A 22,716-nucleotide genomic window follows, 5' to 3' on the forward strand; every position below is an offset into this window, starting at 1 on the left:
AGGAAAAAAAGGAATTTCCAGACAGACTGCATATGTCAGGCAGGGTTATTCTTTCTCCCCACAAAGCAGTCACCCTGGATCATCACTCAGCCATGAGGGTCTCCCCATTGTCTCGATTTACCCTTTCCCAGACCAGCGGCTCCTGGTGGGTACACACACTCCAGGGCTATGCCAGGCAATCTATTTCATATTGGAAGAAAATAGTATAATAGAGGATAATAGGCGTTGTGTATATATTAATTTGTATCTATCCTCTTACATTTTCTATTTTTTGGTCTATCTTATAATACATATATTAGCTCATGAGACCATGCAAATACATGAGGAGGGACATGCTCAGAATTTCTTTACTGACAGAGACATGTGATCAGAAAAGTTTGAAAACCACTGCCTTGGATAACTCTAGAGGGGACTCTGGAAAAGAGAATATTGAGGCTGCAAGACGTCTGTAATGGCCCGACCAGAATATTCCATGTGTTCTTTCACTAGAACATCTGGCCCAGCAGTCCTCCACGCTGGCTGTGTATCAGAATCTCCTGGGAGACTCTGTAGCGGGGGCGACCAACCTTTTGGCTTCCCTGGGCCACGTTGGAAGAAGAAGAGTTGTCCTGGGCCCCATGTAAAATAAACTAACACTAACAATAGCTGATGAGCTAAAACAAAACAAACAAACAAAAACACACACAAACAAAAACAAAAACCAAAAAAACGCCATGCATAATTTTTGTGATATCCACCACCACAGAAAAGCAAAAAAGTCCTTGCATTCTAAGGGTTGGACACGGCTGTTCTGTGACATTCCATCCCACACTTACGGAGCCAGAACACCCAGTGGTAGGGCTCACAAGGCTGCACTTCCGGCCGACTCTCGGGGGATGCTAATGAGCAGCTATGACGAAAAACTATGTAGGAGTTGCTGTGGGTCCTGGGCATGGGGGAGGTGCCAGTGGCCCATAGTAGGCTTTGGGGGCACAAAGCAGCAGCGTGTCAGCTCTGAGTCCCCTGCGGGTCAACTGCACCCTTTCTGTCTCATGGAAACACTAGCCTCTGTCCAGTTTCTGGGGCACCCTGGTTTTCCTGGCACCTGTTTATTGAGAGAACTCTCCTCCGTGAGTGCACCTAGCAGGGAGGACTAGAGTGGGCCTTGAAGCTCCACCCTCAAAGAGTGGTGAGAGAAGCTAAGCCTTTGGGAAGGGGGCCAAAGAGACTGCTTGGCCACTTGGAGCCTCGACTGGAGGCGCCAAGAGAGACAGCGTGGCTCCCGGGAGCCCAGACCAGGCCAGCTCCCCAGGGCTACGGGTTTCTTGCAAAATGTTTGGACCAAAGCTCCAACTAGCAACTATAGTATGTCTGCCCATTATTGAGCCGGATATGTTTATCCTTCTAGACCTCCTGGAGGGAGGGTAGAGTGGCCACCCATATTTATAACCACATCTACAGCCTACTTGAATCCTCAGAATAAGCAGGAGATGAGTATGCAGTGATACTCCCATTTTTACACACCAGAAAGCAGGCCAAAGGGGCCAAGGTACTTGCCTAAGGCCAGTAGGCAAGTCTAGGGTCATGGCCAGCTCCCTCCCTTCCACCTTCTGCTCCATGCCAACATCCTAGTCCTTAGCGAAGTAGAACGCATGCTCCTCAAATGCAGGCTTTACATCATGTCCACCATTTTTGTTTGTTTGTTTGTTTGCTTTTGAGATGGAGTTTTGTTCTTGTCGCCACCCAGGCCAGAGTACAACGGCATGATCTCGGCTTACTGCAACCTCCGCCTCCCGGATTCAAGTGATTCTCCTGCCTCAGCCTCCTGAGTAGCTGGGATTACAGGCACACACCACCACACCCAGCTAATTTTTGTATTTTTGTAGAGACAAGGTTTTGCCACATTGGCCAGGCTAGTCTCGAACTCCTGACCTCAAGTGATCTGCCCACCTTGGCCTCCCAAAGTGCTGGGATTACAGGCGTGAGTCACCATGCCCGGCCTTGTGTCTACCTTTTATTCCAAGCATAGTACCAGGCACATTGTAGGCATCTATTAAATATTTGTCAGATAAAATGAAAAACTCCCTTCCTAGCGCCTGGGTCAGACCTTATAAAGGGGTGAGAAACGGGGCTAGGGCCATCTTCACTCGTGCCCACCTCCTCTGGCCTCCTGTGTGGACTGGAATTCCTACTCGTAGAGCTAATCTGTGGGTTAAAACACTCTCGTTCCAGAGCCCTGCTGAATGCCTATGCCACATAGAAAGCAAAGAATAAGCCAGGTGCGGTGGCTTACGCCTATAATCCCAACACTTTGGGCGCCCAAGGCTGGTGGATCACGAGGTCAGGAGTTCGAGGTCAGCCTGGCCCACATGGTGAAACCCCATCTTGACTAAAAATACAAAAATTAGCCAGACGTGGTGGCAGGTGCCTGTAATCCCAGCTACTCAGGAGACTGAGACAGGAGAACGGCTTGAACCCGGGAGGCGGAGGTTGCAGCAAGCTGAGATTGCGTCACTGTACTCCAGCCTGGGTGACAAGAGCAAGACTCTGTCTAAAAAAAAAAAAAAAGTAAAGAATAACTAGGAAAGAGGGAGAAAACGCTTTATCTATCATTCATTCATTCATTTGCTTTTACAACAATGCAGATCCAGTAAAAACCTATGATCTGACTTACTAGGAATGAGGACTGCTGTCATCTCAACAAGAGGAAGGTGAGGTGCAGCGATGACAAGTCACAAATAAAGGATGCCTGTGAAAGGATGTCTTTCCTTAGACCCTAAAAGTTTGTGGTCTCTTTTCTCAAGGTTCTCAAAAACACCCAAATAATCTCTTCTTTTCAAATCCTTCCCCAAGGAAGGCAACTGCCAAACTTCTCTTCATACAAGACTGTCCTTTTCCCACAACCACCCATTCTTAGAAACTTTTTTTTTTTTTTTGAGACAGGGTCTCGCTCTGTTACCCAGGCTGGAGTGCAGTGGCACAATCATGGCTCACTGCAGCCTCGACCTTCTGGGCTCAAGCAATCCCCTCACCTCAGCCTGGGACTACAGGCATGCACCACGCCTGGTTAACTTTTGTATTTTTGGTAGAAACGGGGTTTCACCATGTTGTCCAGGCTATTCTCAAACTCATGGCCTCAAGCGACCCTCTTGCCGCAGCCTCCCAAAGCCCTGGGATTACAGGTCTGAGACATCACTCCTGGCCTCTTAGGGGCATTTTAACAGTTTTCTGCTGGGGGATGTGAACGCCTTTGACTACTCACCATCTGCTTCATCATCTTAGAAGGTCCTCACCGTTGACAAAAGCCTCACCTGATCCTATAGCACCTTTCCAGAACTGCTTTCTGATACCCTGGCCTTAGGAGATAAATGTCCTTCCCAAGGCATTAGGCAGAACAGCCAGAGGACTTACAATAACTTTGGACTGCTGGGGACCAACCTCAAGCCACTTACCTGTATTTATAATCTCTGAAGCACATTTGATTAGCTTTGAGCTTAGAAATGAGAAGCTTGAGAATTTTCAGGAAGATGAAGAAATTGACCTTGAAAAAAAAGCAGAGTTGGGTAAGTAAATGATGACCTCCACATAGCTGTGAATTTCAAGGTCAGGCTGGGCTCGGCCATCAGTTCCATCAGTTCAATGTAAACCAGGGGCAATTTAGCAGTTAGCTGGCCAGGTAGTAAATGCTTAGCTGTGATCCCCACTGGCCCAAAGGCCATCTGAATCTCCAAAGGTCATCTGAACTGAAAGTCTGGAAGGAATTTTAGAAAGTGATTTAGTTTATTATTCTGCCTTAAGGAGGCCCATCATTAAGGCCACTAGAAAGGCAGGTAGACAGTCACATTATTAGTATTACTATTACTGTTATTATTATTAACTAGCACATATTGAGTACTTATTGAGTACTTAGCACTAAGTACTTAGTACTTATCACTTAATACTTAGCACCATGCTAGGCTTTAGGCTAAGAACGGTCCAGGCATTCTTTTATCTAATTTTTACAACACTCTGCTAAGGTAGCCGTAACTATTTTTATCCTCATAATATAAGGAGAAAACAGAGGCACAGAGAAATAAGTGTAATTCCCAGGTTGCACGGTTAGTCAGTGATTGAGCCTGTAATTAAACCCAGATTCATCGGATTATAACCCTCCCTTCACTTAAACGGAACGCCATTCTGCCTCTCTTCTGTAAAGAACTCCATCCCTATTGGTGTCTAACTTGAGATCCTGTTGCTGCTACGGAATTCATGGACAGCATATACTCTCTACTCCCTAGAATACTTTCCATCACTGTCATGGGCTGGGAAAATCCAGCCCTTCATTGTCAGCCTTTAAAGAAATTTAAAAATATGCTGGCAAATTCCCCCTCTCTCTCTCCTCTCTCAGGTTTCTCACTCCAGGGGAAGTCAGCCACCATTTTGTGAGGACATTCAAGCAGCCTATTGGCAGATCCACATGGGGTAACTGAGTTTTCTCAGGCCAAAAACCAGCACCACCCACCACCAGCTGCATGTGTGCACCACCTTGGAGCTGATCCTCCAGCCCCAGCCAAGCCTTCAGATGGCTGCAGCCCTGGCTGATATCTTGGCTGCAGCCTCAGGAGAGATCAAGAGCCCCCTGGAAGTGGTGAAAAGCAAGTGGCTGGGTTTGGGTAGAGCTTGGAGAATGAGAACAGGGTTTGTGAGAAGTGAGACTGGAGAAGGAGGAAGGGTCAGTTTCTGCAGGGTCTTTCACTGTCGTGCTAGGTGAGGAGTTTGGGTTTTCTTCTGAAAGCAATGAAGACCCGGTAACAGATTTTAAGCAGGCAAGTGACCTGATCAGATTTGTACTTCTGCATTTCAGAAAGATAATTTCAGTGGCAGTGTGGAGAATGGATTGGGTGAGGGAAAGGCTGGAGGAAGGGAGACCAGTTGGGAAGTAGTTTCAGAGTTCCTGGGGGATAGTGATGGAGAGGTGAACTCAGCATCAGTCCTGGTGCTTCAGTGATGGAGAGGAAGGGATCAATTTGAAATGATGAAGAAGTATGAGTCAAATGATCTTTGTTATTGATTGGATGTTTAGTGATGGAGAGGAAGCGATCAATTTGAAATGATGAAGAAGTATGAGTCAAATGATCTTTGTTATTGATTGGATGTGAGAGCATGACCCTGACATTTGGTGGTAGATCTCAAATGTGCGGTACTGCCATTCACCAATAAAGGAATCACGTGGGGGGAAGGAAGAGCATTGGGTGAGAAGTAGAGGGTGGATGAGGACTCCAGTAGTATTGAACACAAGAGATGTTCCTAGGAGGTTAGATATTTATATCTGAATCTCAGCAGAGAGGTCCCAGCCAGAGCATGAAGCCACTGGAGTAGACAAGATTATCCAGGGAGACTGTGTAGCTGGGAGAGAAAGAGGGTTAAGAGAATTGCCCCGTAGCGAAGGGAAAAATGGAGAAAGTGGAGATAGCAAAGGTGATGAAGAAAGAATATCTAGGGAGGTTAGAATAAATGACACAGAAGGGGCATCCTGGAAGACCCCGAAAGGATGATTTTAGGAAGGTTTAAATGCTACATAGAACTTAAGCAAAATAAGACTGCATTTAGCAACAAGGAGTTCCCTAAGAGAAGCTGCCGTGTAGAGGTGGGATCACAAGACGGATTTCAGTGCTTGGTTTCGTGGATGAAATGTGAAGAGGAGGGGCAGCATAGACAACATTGGAGGCTTGGCTGTGAAGGGAAGCAGGGCGTTCAAACAGTAGTTGATAAGGGATACACAATGAGATAATGTCTCCTTGGTTTTATTTGCAGGGCTGGAAGAGGTTTTTGGTTGCAACCGTTTTTAAGATTAAAAAGACCACGCCGGGTGCAGTGGCTCACACCTGTAATCCCAGCACTTTGGGAGGCTGAGGTGGGCGGATCATGAGGTCAAGAGTTCGAGATCAGCCTGGTCAATATAGTGAAACCCCCATCTGTACTAAAAGTACAAAAATTAGTCGGGCATGGTGGTGCACGCCTGTAGTCCCAGCTGCTCAGGAGGCTGAGGCAGGAGAGTCACTTGAACCAGGGAGGTGGAGGTTGTGGTGAGTCGAGATTGCCCCACTGCACTCCAGCCTGGGCAACAGAGTGAGACTCCATCTCAAAAAAAAAAAAAAAAAAACTTCAAAAGACCTAAAAATGGCTTTATGCAATATAGAAAGAACTGACAGAAAGGGTGATCAGGCAACAATTAATGCAACAAAATCTCTACAGACATTGAGTCAGCATAGTACTAATGTCCCTTCCTAGAAATAAAATCCTTTAGCTACATATTGAAATGCAAGCTATAGAATTCAGTATGTGTCAGTTATTATTTGTTTTTATTGTCCTCAGGAGAATCAATGCTCAATGCTAAAAGGCTAGAGTTTCAGGCAAGAAGCTAATCCTGAAGCCAGCAGGAATGATAGAGGTTCCCAGACAAAAATAGTTAGGAACAGAGAATTTAAATACAAGCTAAATGTAACCAAGTCATGTATTTCTTTTAATGGGATACCTGTCTCTCATCATAAAGAGAAAACATGTCCTTGGCTTAGTGATTTGTTCAACATAGGCATTTTTCTTACAAAGCAAGCTTAACAGCAGAAAGGCATATATTTCAGCAAATTAATTTCCTTTGTTTTTTCTTTTGAGATGGAGTCTCACTCTGTCACCCAGACTGGAGTGCAGTGGCGTGATCCCGGCTCACTGCAAGCTCCGCCTCCCAGGTTCACGCCATCCTCTTGCCTCAGCCTCCGGATCAGCTGGAACTACAGGCGCCAGCCACCATGCCCGGCTAATTTTTTATATTTTTAGTAGAGAAGGGGTTTCACCATGTTAGCTAGGATGGTCTCGATCTCCTAACCTCCTAATCTGCCCACCTCGGCCTCCCAAAGTGCTGGGATTACAGGCGTGAGCCACCACACCCGGCCCAGCAAATTAATTTCAATCAGGACTGTCTACTAGAAGGATTATAATGAGAAGCATGTTGATTCACTGTTCTCTGTGTTTTCCAGAGACCAGACATGAGAAAATGGGCATCAACCCAGGGGCCATATGAAGGAGGCACTTCCTCACAGCCTTAGAATGAAACCCTAGCTGGGGGTACCATGGAGCCTCTGTTCATCTAGGCTTCCAAGAAGACAAGAGTCAGCAGGTACTACTGGATGATGCTGTTCTTCATTTGCACACAAGCAGGAAAGGGGCTGAGTGAGGACGTTTTCCAAGAACCTAGCCAACTCCTCCAGGATTCTGTGACCAGATGGGGGTGGGTACTAAGGACCCAAATATGTAAGGATCTCTTCTAGATTCTGGAAAATACAGATGCTCATTCCCAGATATCACCGAGATGCATTCTTGGTGACACTTTCTTGGTACCCCACAGCTTCTGTGCACAGGTCTGGGCCTACAGGTTGGCAGAGGTGATTGCCAGTATGGCGGGAACTCAGGGGTAGGCCTCATCTACCCCTAAACTCTTCCATCTACCCCCAAACCCCTCCTCCTCTGGCCTGCTCTGTGTACTAAAATGCTTATCCTGTAGAGCTACTCTTGTGAGTCAAAACACTCTTTCCCCAAGAGCCCTGCTGAAAGGCACACATCCCACTGAAGCTAAGGAATCACTGGGAGAGGAGGAAGGAAGCCCTTTCTTCATTCATCCATCCATCCATCCATTCATTCATTCATTCATTTTTGCAACCTAATTACCTAGGATCTGGCCTATTATCACCACTTAAAGCAGAAGATGGGGTGTACCAAATATAAGTTTTGATGGGGTGGGAAAACCCAGAGTACAGCAAGATTCCCACTTGGAGTCTTTAGAAGAGGAGAGAACAGGAGTGAGGAAATCTTGGGAAGCCTGAAGTCACAGAAAGCCCCTGGGTTCCTGGTGGGGCAGAGGACCTAAAGAGGGACAAGGCCAGTGAAGATGAATTTTACCAGTGTATCAGCTTTGCCAAGTTCTGAGGCTACCACGAAAGATTCAACAATAGCAAATGCAGGCTTTTGACTTTATGACTTCATAAAGTCAACAGATGGTTCATTCAATTTGTGAGCTCAAAACAGCCATTTCACTGGGTCTGTTAACTTCAGGGAGCAGGGTATGGATAGAATGACCTTGCGTAATGTAATTATTGTGTAAGGCTGTCCTTGAGCACGACTGATCAAGGCTTTACCAATATTCTACTGAGGGCCAGGGAGGCTAGGCTGTAAGAATATGCCAGGTTTCAAGATGATTCAACTCTAAATGTACACTTTAGATGACAGGTGAAGTAGTGAAGTCTGATACAAAGAAAGAGGTGGGAATTCTACAATTTCTGTCTGGCAACAGACCCAAAGGTGTAGTGGTAGACGCCTGTAGTCCCAGCTACTAGGGAGGCTGAGGCACAAGAATCGCTTCAACCCGGGAAGCAGAGGTTGCAGTGAGCCAGGATCTCACTGCTGCATTCCAGCCTGGGCGACAAAGCAAGCCTCTGTCAAAAGAAAAAAGAAAAGAAAAGAGAGAGAGAGAGAAAGAGAGAGAGAGAGGGAGGAAGGAAGGGAGGGAGGGAGGGAGGGAGAGAAAACTACAGTGCCTGACTACAGTGCCTGGGTCCCACTCCCAGAATTTCTGATGTCATAGGTCTGGGGTACAAGCCACCATGATGTTTCGAACACACAGCCAGTTTTGAGAACTCCAGGTGTAGACAAAGAGGTTCACAAACTTTAATGTGCATCCAAAGCCTGGTAAGCTTGTTACAATGCAGATTCGCATTCAGTAGGCCTGAGAGATGTGGCTGAAGAACCTGAAATTATAACAAGCACTAAGGTGATGCTGGTGCTATCCGGTCTGAGGACCATCCTTTGAAAAACAAGGGTGTAGCAACATGCTTTTCAACTCAGGCCACCCCTGAGATCAATGAAACATAAATGTCTGGAGGTGGGACTCAGGTAGAAAGAATTTGTAAAGACACCCAGGGGATTCCAAGAGGAACGCAGTTTGAGAATCATTAGTGCAGCTTCTAGAAGACTGCAAGTAAACACTAGGGACCCAGCTGGACCATGCCTGAACACTCTCCTAGGGATGGCTTCTGGCTTCCATCCTGCTTTGTTCTGCCTGGTTAGCAAGAACCTTCCAGGGTCCAGAGTGCAGGCCGTGAGTGTCCACTGAATATGTTTCTCAAGAACCCACCTTATGCTTGGGCTGGCTGCCAGGATGATCAGAACATGGGGTTTACAGTGGCAGAAAACAGGTTTTAAAGAGACACTTGAAATGGTGTTGGCGAGGGCTGGAGCAGAAGCCTGCACAGGATCTGGGAAGGAACAAAGGAGGGTGTGGCCATTCCTACTTTGTGAGGTGAGCATCCAGGTAGAGCAGCACAGAGAGAGACAGATGCCTGACCCAAGACTTGAAAGATGAGGAACAGATCACCAGGTGGAGAAGATGGCGAGGGAAGGAGTTGGAACCACAGGAGAGTCTGAACCAAGGTACTAAGATGCACAAGAGCCTGCAGCATTCAGTATGGCAGGCATGGGGGCTGGAGGCAGTAAATAGTTTTTGAGCTGCACAGTGTTTGGTTAAAAGTACCAGCTGTCACCGCTTTGGGCTGAGATCCAATTTTCCATTGACTGGCTCTACGACTTTAGGCAATTATTTTCTCATCTTAATGTGTTCACCAGTAAAATAAACCTAAGAATGGCACATCCTCATAGATTGGTTGAGAAGATTACATGAGTTCATACACTCATACACAAAGCACTTACATATGGAGCTGGCATGCAGAGGTGCTTAATAAATGTTCCTGGGACAGTGGTGGAGGTGTCCAGGCAGGACCCCAGCTGGGCAGTGTGGCTGGAGAGGATTGTGGAGGGCGGGGGGATGTGGCAGGGCTAAGCACGCCATGTGTGGGGTGTGTGTGCCCAGACCTCATCTGGGACACTATCAGCTGCAGGTCCAGTGCCGGGAGGGAAGATACTGCAGCATTCGTGCCACCTCATAGACTAGAGGTGACACAGGCCTGTTCACACTCTGTTTTCCCACCACTTCTAGGAACATTTCTCCCTCCAGGTCACACCCAGGTCTAGACATAGAGAGTTGCCTTCTATTATTGACAAGTTTTGACACTCCCCTATAAAAACTAGCCTTTTCTTTCATGGTACCACAAATGCCAGATTATTTACATAAAATGGCAAAAACAGATCATCCAGCAACGCCTTGCGGAACAGGGTGGGCAAAGAACAACAGGCAGTGTTTGACGCCTGGCGGGCACCAGGAGATGACGGTGCTGTGTCTAGGCAGGGATACTTTCTGCCTCCATCTGGGATCTTGCTAACCCTTCCCAGTGTCTGCTAACTTCCTGCCCCTTCCTGCTAGCTTCTTTGACAGACCTCATTCTCATACTCTACTATCGAAAGGAATTTTTGACTCTGGGTTGCCCATCCTTTTCCATCCCAAATATTCTGGGCCACTATGATTAAAGGTCCTTCCTCCCTAAGGTCTCGGAGTAGCATCTATATCTTGATTCTAATCTGCATCACAATTTTGGGTTAATATTAATTGCGTGTTTTCCTCCTCTAAAAGACGTTCCCTTAGTCTCTTCCTCCCCCCTGTGGATGGATATAAGCCGATACCCCTGCTATTCTGGGCTCCTCCATGACTAAAGGCATCGGTATCCACGGGGCCTTGCACACATCTCAGCCCTTCCATACAGGACCACAGAGCTGACTGCAGGTCTCTTCACATAGTTTGAAGACCCAGAGGGAAGGAGGCTTACAACGTAACTCCAAATTGAGGTCCTGAACCAGAGCAAGAAACTTCTAACTTCTCATTCAGCAGAAAATGCTTCATAGTTCAGCTTCTCTCTCTCTCAAGGGATCAGAGAATCTGGGGGACAGGAGTGGGCTGCGAGGCTCAGAGACAAAGAGGTGGATGGAATGGTCCTTACTGTTACACACAGCAGCATGGGTCCTCGGATGATCCACCAGATTTTCTTATTCCCGTTTGTCGTCCAGCACCTAAGGTCAAAGAGCAGGCAGAAGAAGACTTAAAAACAAGAGGAGGTTGAAAGTCAAAGTCTCATGCTGTCTGGAAGAAGCATGCTTGCACTCAAGCCCTACTTCCCACCAATCATTCCCCGGAGGGGTGGGAGCCGCAGAAGAGAGAACTAAAATCCCTTCCTGTTAGCACTGGTACCGTTTACTTTCCTTAACATTAAATTGCTCTTCAGTGGTAACAGCCTAGTGTGTAAATCTTTCCAAAATTTTCCTCCATGTTCATACAAACAAATTACTAAATACATAGTTTTTTTTGTGTGTGTGCTATTTGGAGGAAAAAAATGGGATCACACAATATATGTTTCAGCAATAGGCTTAAAATAGGCTGTTGAGAATCAGTGCCTAAAAGTTCTCATAATAACTAACTTGTTTTTCTTTAAGTAGTCTCATAATATTCTGCAATATAGGTATATTACAGTTTGTTCAATGATTCCCATGTTGACCAACAAAAAACCACTGAATGGTTTTTTGTTTCGATTTTCTATTTTTTTTTCTCACTATGAACAATGCTGCAATAACCATTCTTGTATTTTTGCCCTTACATACCCAGGGCTGCAGCTAACCTACACAGCATCTTTGAGCTAATTTGCATGTGTAACTAAATTAATAAACTAATTGCTGTAAGATCAATGATTATCTTATCTCCCATTCCTAAGAATATTCTAGATGGCCAAAATGAGAAGGGATGGATATTTTCTTTGGTAAAATGATGTAATTCTTTATATTTAGGCATGCCTGGGAATTACTGGCTCATAAAAGAGTAAAAACCCGGTAAATTACCTACCCTGTGTTCTCCAGGTGTGCACGGGCAAAACCCCAGGGTACAACAAATAGCACAGGGAAGGCTGGGGAGAAAACACAGGGAAATGTAGTTAGGAGTTGGTTGGCCAAACCTGCCTGCCCATCACACCACAGCTGATGGGGCTAACCACAGGTGGTTAAAACATCAAACCTAACATCATGGAGTTGTGGACTGTGAGAGCTGGAGAGACCTAGGATGGCACAGGGCCCATCCATTGTTTTACCACCCAAGAAACCAGGGCCCAGAGAGGGAAAGCGACTTAATACTTGTCACAAAGCAGCTGAGAATAAATCCAAGGGTATTAACCCAAATCTCCTGAATTACTGGCCCAGGTTATTTCCTCTGAATCCTGCAGCACCAAATTCTCCAAAGGGTTTGTGGAGGTAGGGGGTCCAAATCTGGATACTCTTGGTCATATTACTTTTAATCAGAAAACCTCTTCTTGAAGACCTGGTATTATGGACTAAATATAGGTGTCCTCTCAAAAGTCATATGTTAAAGCGCTACCCCCAATATGATGGAACTTGGAGATAGGGCCTTTGGTGGTGAGTACTTAGGTTTAGCTGAGGTCATAAGGGTGGGGTCCTCATGACAGGATTAGTGCCCTTATAAAAAGAGACCAGAGAGCTTGCTTTCTCTCTTTCCTCACCATGTGAGAATACAGGAAGAAGGCAGCTGACTGCAAGCCGGGAAGAGAGCCCTCACCAGAATCCAAGCATGCTGAACTTCCCAGCCTCCAGAACCATAAGATATCAATGTCTGTTGTTTAAACTACACTGGTATTTCGTTTTCACATTCCAAGCAGACTAATACAGTTGGGGACAGGGTAGGAGGAATATCATCAGATTCCACCAAAGACTTTCTCAGTTTTTGAATGTGTCCATTGGGCTGTTGGGCCTATAGCACCTGTGCATATATGCACATTTGTGCACACACACACACACACCTCCCTCTTCAAGGCTTCCTGTCCTTGAGGATTTATATGTCCCGGAAGCAACCTCCAGTCAGGTTTCTAAGTCCAACTAAAGTCTCTATTGGGCTCCCATGTTTTGATGGATCCCCAAGAGAGGAGGCTGGAGGTCAGGTCACTCACCCCAACCTAACAGCAGATATCTGGGCCACAGCCGCCTCTCAGGAAGCACTGTGGGCTCCAGCAGCGCATGGAGGTAGAGGCCTTCAACCAGCAGCCATAAGTAATTGGCACCCACAGAGTAGTGCAAGAGAACCTGGACTGAGCGGCAGGAGGTGGACATCTGCAGAAGACAAAACATCTGAGGGTGAGTCCAGGCTCCCCTGCATCTGACTCCACGTAAGGGGGAGAAGGGCCTCCCAGGGACAACCCCGCCTTTTTTTTTTTTCTTTTGAGACAGAGTCTCACTCTGTCAACAGGCTGGAGTGTGGTGGCACGATCTTGGCTCACATTGCAACTTCCAACTCCCTGGTTCAAGTGATTCTCCTGCATCAGCCTCCTGAATAACTGGGATTACAGGCACGTGCCACCACACCCAGCTAATTTTTGTATTTTTTTAGTAGAGACGGGGTTTCACCATGTTGAGCAGGATGGTCTTGATCTCCTGACCTCGTGATCCACCTGCCTCGGCCTCCCAAAGTGCTGGGATTGCAAGTGTGAGCCACCATGTCCAGCCCCCTCCTTCTTTGCTCTGGTCTCTCCCAGACCCTTGCTGACCATCTCAGGGAGGTTGGCAATAATATCAAAATGTGAAGGAAGGAGGGCTTCATGTAGGTTTTCAAAGGCCAGCCTCCTCTTTAACGTTCTAGACATTTTCAGACAAACAAAAATGTAGCAAATTCACCATCAGCAATTGCCCTAATGGAAACACTGAAGAGTATGTTCTCTAACTTCAGTTCAATTAAACTTAAATCAATAATTAAAAAATTTTCGGCCGGGCGCGGTGGCTCAAGCCTGTAATCCCAGCACTTTGGGAGGCCGAGACGGGCGGATCACGAGGTCAGGAGATCGAGACCATTCTGGCTAACACGGTGAAACCCCGTCTCTACTAAAAATACAAAAAACTAGCCGGGCAAGGTGGCGGGCGCCTGTAGTCCCAGCTACTCTGGAGGCTGAGGCAGGAGAATGGTGTAAACCCGGGAGGTGGAGCTTGCAGTGAGCTGAGATCCAGCCACAGCACTCCAGCTCGGGCGACAGAGCAAGACTCTGTCTCAAAAAAAAAAAAAAAAAAAAAAAAATTCATGATTGGAAATTAGAAAATAGACTTCTAAGCAATCCATGGATCAAAGAAAAAAAATAAAACAGAAATTAGAAAGTATTTCTTAACCAAATGTAAAGAAAATATTGCACGAACTTACAGTGTATGGTTAATACTGAACCTTATATAACAAAACTTATAGCCTTAAGTGCATGTTTTAAAAAAGAAAAATCTGAATATCAATTATTTTAAGGATCATGTAAAAAAAAAAGTTAGAAAAAGAATAGCAAATTAAGCCCAAGAAAGTACATGGGAGGAAATAACAAAAGCAGAAGTTAATGAAATAGAAAACATGAAATAAAGATAATCAACAACGCCGAAAGTTTATTCTCTGAAAAGTTCAATTGAGAAACTTGTTGCCAAGATGATCAAAGGGTAGGAAAAAGAGCAAAGATAAAATTATCAATATCAGGAATGAAAATGAGAACACTCTTACAGATCCAATGGACTTGAAAAAGATCTGAAGAGAATATCATCAACAATATTATGCCAATAAATTTGAACAGTTAGATGAAATAGACAAATTCCTAGGAAAACTCATTTACTACAGCTGACAGAAGAAATAGATTCTGGATATAAGATTCATAATTAATCCATAGTTTAAAACTTTCCAGGGCCGGGCGCGGTGGCTCACGCCTGTAATCCCAGCACTTTGGGAGCTCAAGGCAGGCAGATCACGAGGTCAGGAGATCGAGACCATCCTGACTAACACAGTGAAATCCTCTGTCTACTAAAAATACAAAAAATTAGCTGGGTGTGGTGGCGGGCACCTGTAGTCCCAGCTACTCGAGAGGCTGAGATAGGAGAATGGCGTGAACCTGGGAGGCAGAGCTTGCAGTGAGCTGAGATCACACCACTGCACTCCAACCTGGGCGACAGAGCGAGACTCCATCTCAAAATAAATAAATGAATAAATAAATAAATAAATAACGTTCCAATAAAGAAACCTCTGGGTCCAAAATGCTTCACTGGCACAATCAATCAAACATTAGGGAAGAAATAGTACTTATCTTTAATAAATTCTTCCAGAGAATAGTGAAAGAGGAAACAAGTTCTAATTTGTTTTAGGAGGATAGCACAAACTTGATCCCCAACCTGACAAAGGCATTACAGGCCAATCTTTCTCATGAATGTCAACAAGGAAATACTCAACAAAACACAGTATTAGCAAACTAAAGACAGCAACTTAGGAGAAAGAAAATAATATGTCAAAACCTAGTTGGATTTATTCCAGGAATGCAAGGTTAGTTTAATAGGTTACCACATCATTAGCAGGATAAAGGAAAAACCATCTCAATAGATGCAGATTTCGATGTGGAAAAGCACTGCTGCTTTAAGAAAGTAGTACAATTGTCCCTCAATATCCTTGGGGGATTGTTTCTAGGATCCCCTGTGGACACCAAAATCCACAGATGCTCAAGTCCCTTCTATAAAATGGTGGAGTATTTGCCTATAACCTATGCACATCCTTTCATATACTTTAAATCATAGCTAGATTGCTTGTAATACTTAATACAATGTAAACGCTATGTGAATAGTTGTTATACTGTATTGTTTAGGGAATAATGACAAGGAAAATAAGTCCATACATATTCAGTTCAGACACAATCTTCCTTTTTGTTCCCAAATACCTTCCATCCCTACTTGGTTAAATTCATGAATGCAGAACTCATGGATACAGACGGCCAGCTATAATTGTAAAATGCATTGATCTAGTCCAATTCTTTTGTTTGCACATGAAGAAATTCCCACCCAAAGACATACAGCAGCCATAGTGAACCCTTCTGCTTGTGGTTTCCTTCACCTGGGCAGGTGGTGGTTTTGATAAGTCATGTACTGCTTCTCTAGCCAGAAAGTCTGGGAAACCCTCTTATCTCCCCCTGCCCCTCCCTAGTCCCACCTGCCTGCCTTCTGATTCCTAGTAGTGACCCATCAGGTGGGGAGTTCACTTTAAACAGTGGGGAAGGGCATTACCTCTGACAGATAGGACATCCACCCATTCTCATTGTCAGGCCTCTTGGAGTAAGAGTTGTAGAAGACGACGTCCTTCACCAGCACAGCCAGGGTTCTCAGGATGAAAGAAGCAAACAAGTTCATGTGGATGTAGTTGCGTGTGCAGTGGAGTTTTCTGTGCAAGGAGAAAACCGAATGCCTTCCCTCAGGAAAGAATGGCTCTGACGAACAGGCCTATCCCTTTTATGTCTGTGTATCTCTCACTAAAGACAGAAGGTCATAGTATAGGCTGCAGAGCTGGACTGCTGGATTATGTGACCTTAAATCTCTCTGCCTCCTTTTCCTCATTTGTAAAATGGGAGTAATAATACTTATCACTGGCCAGGTGCAGTGACTTATGCCTGTAATCCCGGCACTTTGGGAGGTCAAGATGTGCAGATCATGAGGTCAGGAGATCGAGACCACCCTAGCCAACATGGTGAAACCCTGTCTCTACTAAAAATATAAAAATTAGCTGGGTGTGGTGGCGTGTGCCTGTAATCCCAGCTACTCGGGAGGCTGAGGCAGGAGAATCGCTTGAACCAAGGAGACGGAGGTTGCAGTGAGCCAAGATCGTGCCACTGTACTCCAGCCTGGTGACAGAGTGAGACTCTGCCTCAAAAAAAAAAAAAAAATAGCTATCACCTACAAAGCATCTTCAACATGCCAGCCATGTTCCTAATCATTTATATACACAGCTACTTTTGAGTATTCTTACTCCTCCTTACCACCACTGGAGGTATAGGCACCATTATTACCCTGATTTTATAAATGAAAGAATTAAAGCAGAAGGATGAAGTCATCTGTCCAAAGTCCCAGAGCAGCAAGTCGTAGAGCTGAGATTCAGACACTGAAACTCTCAGGCCAAAGTATAGGTCTCCCAGGCTCTCCTGCCTCTGAGAACAAGAGCACTTACCTCCAGGGGTTGTGGGATGATTAAATCCGTTAATCTGTGCACATAAGTAAGTGTCCAGAAAATTGTTAGCGCTCTTCACCTCTTCCTTATGTACCTGGAATCTTCTGCAGGCTCTTTGTGTGTGATGTGACATTTATTCTTGCTGTCGCCAAAGGAAAGAACTCTTCCCTCCACTGTACTCCCTGGGCAGCACATACCCTGTCCTATTTTGCTTTAGAGCTATTGTTACATTTTTAATTTCCAAAAAGAACTTGAGGCAGATTCTTCTGTCTTAGGATTTATGCATTCTTCTCTCTAACTAGATTGCGGGCTATTTGAGGGCAGTGACTGGACCTCACTTTTCCCCAAGCCTTAGGCAGAACTGACACTTGGTTGTCCCAGGCTTGGCTGAAGTGACTTTCTACAGGGCTGGGCACTTATTTTCTCCTGGCTTGGTCCTGGGACTTCGGAACAGGGCACGGAGGAAGGAGGTCACAGATAATCAGTGGGTACAAGCTGCAGAGTTCTCCCGTAGCTCAAGCATGGTTCTCCCAATGGGATAGATGGTCATGACTCTACCCTAGGAGCTCCAGAACATCTCAGGATTGAGGAGTCACATGAGGCCCAACCTAGGGCTAGCAGAGCCCAGGTGGAGAGGTGCTCTGGAGCTGGTATCCAGACCTCCTACACTTATGTCAAATGCTCATTCTGCCACGTTATATCCTCTTACATTCCTGAGACAAGAGACAGCTTTGGAGAGCTTTCTAGTGGGTCCATAAATATCTCACTCGGGTGATTTCTAAAACCATGATTTAGTAAAAGGCACTCAGGCTTTGGAATGCTGAAAGTTTAGGGAGGGAAAGTGCTCAGATCCTGGACTGCCTGCTTGTGATCCTGGCTTCATTACCCACCAGCTGGCAATCTTGGGCAAGTTACTTCATCTCTCCATATTTCAATTAACTCACGTATAAAGTGGGGATAATAATAAAGCTAACCTCCTAGGAATAGAATGAATCCTAATTTGAATTAGGGATGACATTTAAACGACCTAATGCATGTAATGCATTTAGGAGTAAGCACTTAAATTTGATAGCTAATTGGAGTCTGAGGGCCCTGAATTAAAATCCCAGCTCTTCCACCCACTTGTTTGCCTTGGGGAAGATTCTTAATCTCTTCTGTAAAAAGAATGCCTCTGATTGAGTTGTAGTGGGAATGGGCTGTGGTGGTAATGGGTGTGATTAGGGATTTACACCAGGGCCGGGCACACAGCAGGTGTCTAATCCAAAGGAGGTAAAGCTGTCAGGAGTCTTGGGTTCAAGTTCTAGCTGTGTAGCCAACTGGCTTTATGGCCAGAGGCGACTCAATGCCTCTGATTGGGACATTGCCATCCCTTTCTTCCCCTTCATCTGCAGAATGGGATGGATGGGCCTCATCCTCTCTCAGGTCATTTCCAGCTTTGATGATTCATGACACATCCAGCCCAGTCTTCCAGTGCCTTCTAGAGGTAGCCAGTGAGCAAATGACACAATACCATAATTCCCCCATTGTCCACACTTTTGCTTTCCACTGTTTTAGTTACCTGCGGTCAATCATGGTGCACTGCAGCTCAAAAATATTAAACAAAAAACTTCCAGACATAAATAATTAAACAGTTCATTAGTTTTACATTATGTGCCATTCTGAGTAAAGTGATGAAATCTAACACTGACCATCACAAAAGAAGGGTGAACACAGTGCAATAAGATACTTTGAGAGAGAGAGGCCACATTCACATAACTCTTATTATAGTATAGCGTTATAATTGTTCTATTTTAATATGGTTATTGTTGTTAATCTCTCACTGTGTCTAATTTATAAATTAAACTTTATCAGAGGTATGTATGCATAGGATAAAACATGGGGATAGAACCAAACATAGGGTTGGTTCTATCCCCGGTTTGAACACTATGTTTGGTTCTACCTCTGGTTTCAGGCATCTACTGGAACTCTTAGAACATATCCCTTGTAGATGAAGCAGGGCTACTATACCTGCCTGAACACATGTCTGCAGAGGTTCTACTCACCGAAGAAACAAGAGGAGGGTGAGAGCCAGGAAGAGGGAGATAAGAGAGACAGAGTATCCCACGGTGTACATCAGCTGCAAGGTTGACAGCAAGGCATAATGATCCACCTGAACACAGAGGAAGAGCAGACATGACCACCAAGCCATGGGACTATGGCCACAACCCCCAGCTCCACACCCAGGGCCACCAAGAGCCTAGGCATGGACTCCCAACTTTTTTTTAAACTTTTCCTTCCCAATCCTTGTTGACACCCAAATAGGGTAGTTTAGACGGCTCTCTGGTACATCTCAGAGGCCAAGGAGCCTTAACAAGTGAAGAGCCCACGGTGGGTCTCACCCCTGTAACTGGGCCCACAACCCAGCACTGATACACCAAGAGCCACTATATCATAAAGGAATTGTGTTCAGAACAAGAGGGTGCCTTGGGAATGAAGACAGGCTCTTTGCCCTTGGGAGCACTGTCCCTGGGGTCTATGGGTCCTTCCTTCTGAAGGACAGGGCCAACTTTCTGTCTGAATGTTTTCTGTCTGAAGTAAGTCTTCATAGATGACCTCTTGGAAGAAGACTCAATGAAACATTGCAATATTTTCTCTGAGTCCCAGGTAGCCTGATTGTGAACAGAGGATAATTTACTGGAAATTCTGTTATTAAATGTGATTTTTGTTCTATGTTCATGAGAGATTTTGGTCTGTAGTTTTATCTTCTTGTAATGTGTTTGTCTGGTCTTGGCATCTGTTTAACGATGGCCACATAGCTGAGTTTGGAAGTAGTTCTTCCTTTTCAATTTTCTGGAGAGTTCATGAAGCATTGGCATTATTTTTTCTTTACATATTGGAGTTACATAGGTCCGAAGTTTTCTCTGTGAGAGAGTTTTAACTACAAGGCAATTTTAATAATAGATATAGGACTATTCTAGTTATCTAGTCCATCTTTAGTGAAATTGTGCTTGTTTCTTTTAAAAATTTATCCATTGTATCCAACATGTAGAAATTATTGACAGAAAGGCATTCATAAAAATCTCTTATTATCCTTTTAATGTCTATAAAGTATCAGTAGTGATGTCCCATCTCTCTTAATGTAATTCATGACGTCTCTCTCACTTTCTCTCTCTCTCTTATCTTTAATTCTTTCCCCTTTTAAGGTTCCTTTTTCTAGAGGTTTACCAAATTTATTGATCTTCTTAAATAATCAAGTTTGGCTGGTGTGATTCCATCCTATGCAGCTGTTCCCTGGAACAGTGATCATTTACCTCTGTCTATCTTCTCTCCCACCTAAATACATGCCACCATCCCATGAAGGACTCAATAGACTGGACATGAGCCCCCTGAGGCCCTAGAACTATCTCTTCGGTTGTGAACTAAAGAGCAACAGAGATGATCCCTTTAAGGTAGAAAATGATGAAAAGGAACACCACTTATCTTTAAGAACAGTCAGTTTAGGGGCTGGTGCAAAGGATGATTACACATTGCTGCTGCAGAGACAATGAAATACGAAGGCAGTCCAATTAGAGTAACACTGGCAACTCTGAAAATGTCTGTACAGCCAGTGGTTTCTGTTGGGGGCTTTCAAATCACACCACACATGGCCTTACAGTTGAAGTGTGGTTCAGGGCCGATTAGTGGACAGCACTTAGTAGCTGGGGAGGAAGATGCAGAGTCAGAAGATGAAGAGGAGGAGAATGTGAAACTCTTAAGTATAATCTGGAAAGCATTTTGCCCCTGGAGGTGGTAGCAAGATTCCACAAAAAAAATTAAAACTTGTGGCTGATGAAGAAGATGATGGTGATGAAGATGACAATGCTGAAGATGATGATGATGATTATGATGATGAGGAAACTGAAGAAAAAGCACCAGTGAAGAAATCTCTGAGATACTCCAGCCAAAAATGCACAAAAATCAAACCAGAATGGAAAAGACTCAAAACCATCAACACCAAGATTAAATAACTCAGTTTGGGTTTTATTTATTTATTTTCCTATTATTTTTCTGCCTTCCATTTAATTAAATCCTATTCATCCTTTCTAATTCTTTTCTTTTGCTTACTTTCAGTTTAATTTGCTGAGGTTTTTTTCCTAGTTTCTTAGGGTGGAAGTTGGGCCACTAACTTGATATTTTTCCTATTTTCTAATATAAGAATGCTATAGACTGGATAAAGAAAAGGTGGCACATATACACCATGGAATACTATGCAGCCATAAAAAAGAATGAGGTCATGTCCTTTGCAGGGACATGGATGAAGCTGGAAGCCATCATTCTCAGCAAACTAACACAGTAACAGAAAACCAAACACCACACGCTCTCACCCCTAAGTGGGAGTTAAACAGTGAGAACACATGGACACAGGGAAGAGAACATCACACACAGGGGCCTGTCAGGGGGTGGGGGGCAAGGGGAGGGAAAGCATTAGGATTAATGTATTAATCATTACTTTATTGGAGACATGAGGCATTATTTTATTGGAGATATGAGGCTAACAAATACCTAAGCATGCAAGACTTAAAACCTAGATGATGGGTTGACAGGTGCAGCAAACCACCATGGCACATGTGTACCTACATAACAAACCTGCCTGTTCTGCACATGTATCCCAGAACTTAAGTAAATAATAATAATAATAATAATAATGTTATACATTTCTCTCCATGACTGCTTTGGCTGCATCACAAAATTATTGATATATTTTCATTTTTATTTAGTTAAAATATTTACTAATTTATCTTATACTTTTTTACTCGACTTATGGGTTATTTCGAAGTATGTTGTTATTTTAAAAAAACATTTGGGGATTTTTCCAGACATCTTACTGTTACTGATTTCTAATATATTTTGTAGTTTTAAAAACTAAATTTATTTCTCTTTAAATAATATTTTTTAAATGAGATAAAACATTTATCTTTATATGTACTATTTCTAGTGCTCTTCATTCCTTTATGTAGATTAAAATGTCTACGTGGTATGTTTTTTTCTTTCTCTGTTAACATTTTTGGCACTGGTGGTCTGGAGGCAGAACTCTCAGTGCAACCTTTGAGCTCTTTCAGATCAATCCCAACCACGTTTCTCTCTAGAATTATTCTCTATGGACTTCATCAAGATCCCTATAATCTTGTCAACCTCCAGTTGCACTTGTTTGCCTCTCCTTGAAACTAAATATTTCCTTCTAAGATCAGCACAAACCTACCCCTATAAGAAATCCTCCTTAAATGCCTCTCTGCTTATTGTCAACTCTTATTGTCAAAGTACTTGTGGTTTGTTTCACAAATAGGGGTGTCAATTGTATTATTCATTAATCCTATGCTTACATTTATCTTGTCTTTCCAGACAGACTATGAAACACCTTGAAAGTAAAGAAGTGTTTTGTGCTTCTGCACACAGAGTGATGTAGTTTCTTTAAACTGACTATTTCTGTGGCACATCAAGACATTACTGGGTCATTTAGCATGATTTATTTTATTGGAGATATGAGGCTAACACATTTAATTAAATAACCTAATTATTTATTTTTAAAACATGTGTGTTTTATGCTTTCTAGGAACAAATTAGGGGAAATGTCTTTTTTTGTGTGTCTGTGTCCTAATTAGTTTGGGTTTCCAAGAAGCAGATCCTGAGACAAGAATTGGAATGCAGGCAGTTTGCACAGGAAGTGAAAAAAATTGGCTGGGCACGGTGCCTCATGCGCCTGTAATCCCAGCACTTTGGGAAGCCCAGGCAGGTGGATCACCTGAGGTCAGGAGTTC

The 22,716-nt window shown here is 44.2% G+C and overlaps 1 protein-coding gene across 1 annotated transcript in view; it reads right to left on the reverse strand.

Annotated features, from left to right (window-relative positions):
- GLP2R (glucagon-like peptide 2 receptor) overlaps positions 1-22,716 on the reverse strand; it is a 69,049-nt gene that overhangs the window by 17,359 nt on the left and 28,974 nt on the right. The window contains exons 5-10 of the mRNA XM_011933269.1: positions 18,985-19,091; positions 16,009-16,162; positions 12,900-13,059; positions 11,789-11,849; positions 10,896-10,965; positions 3,432-3,520 (exon numbers count right to left, since the gene is read on the reverse strand). Coding sequence (XP_011788659.1) covers positions 3,432-3,520; positions 10,896-10,965; positions 11,789-11,849; positions 12,900-13,059; positions 16,009-16,162; positions 18,985-19,091 — 641 coding nt within the window. The remainder of the gene's footprint in view (positions 1-3,431; positions 3,521-10,895; positions 10,966-11,788; positions 11,850-12,899; positions 13,060-16,008; positions 16,163-18,984; positions 19,092-22,716) is intronic.

This window comes from Colobus angolensis, unplaced genomic scaffold, assembly GCF_000951035.1.
Source record: "Colobus angolensis palliatus isolate OR3802 unplaced genomic scaffold, Cang.pa_1.0 Scaffold125, whole genome shotgun sequence".
In the NCBI taxonomy this organism is placed as follows: Eukaryota; Metazoa; Chordata; class Mammalia; order Primates; family Cercopithecidae; genus Colobus; species Colobus angolensis.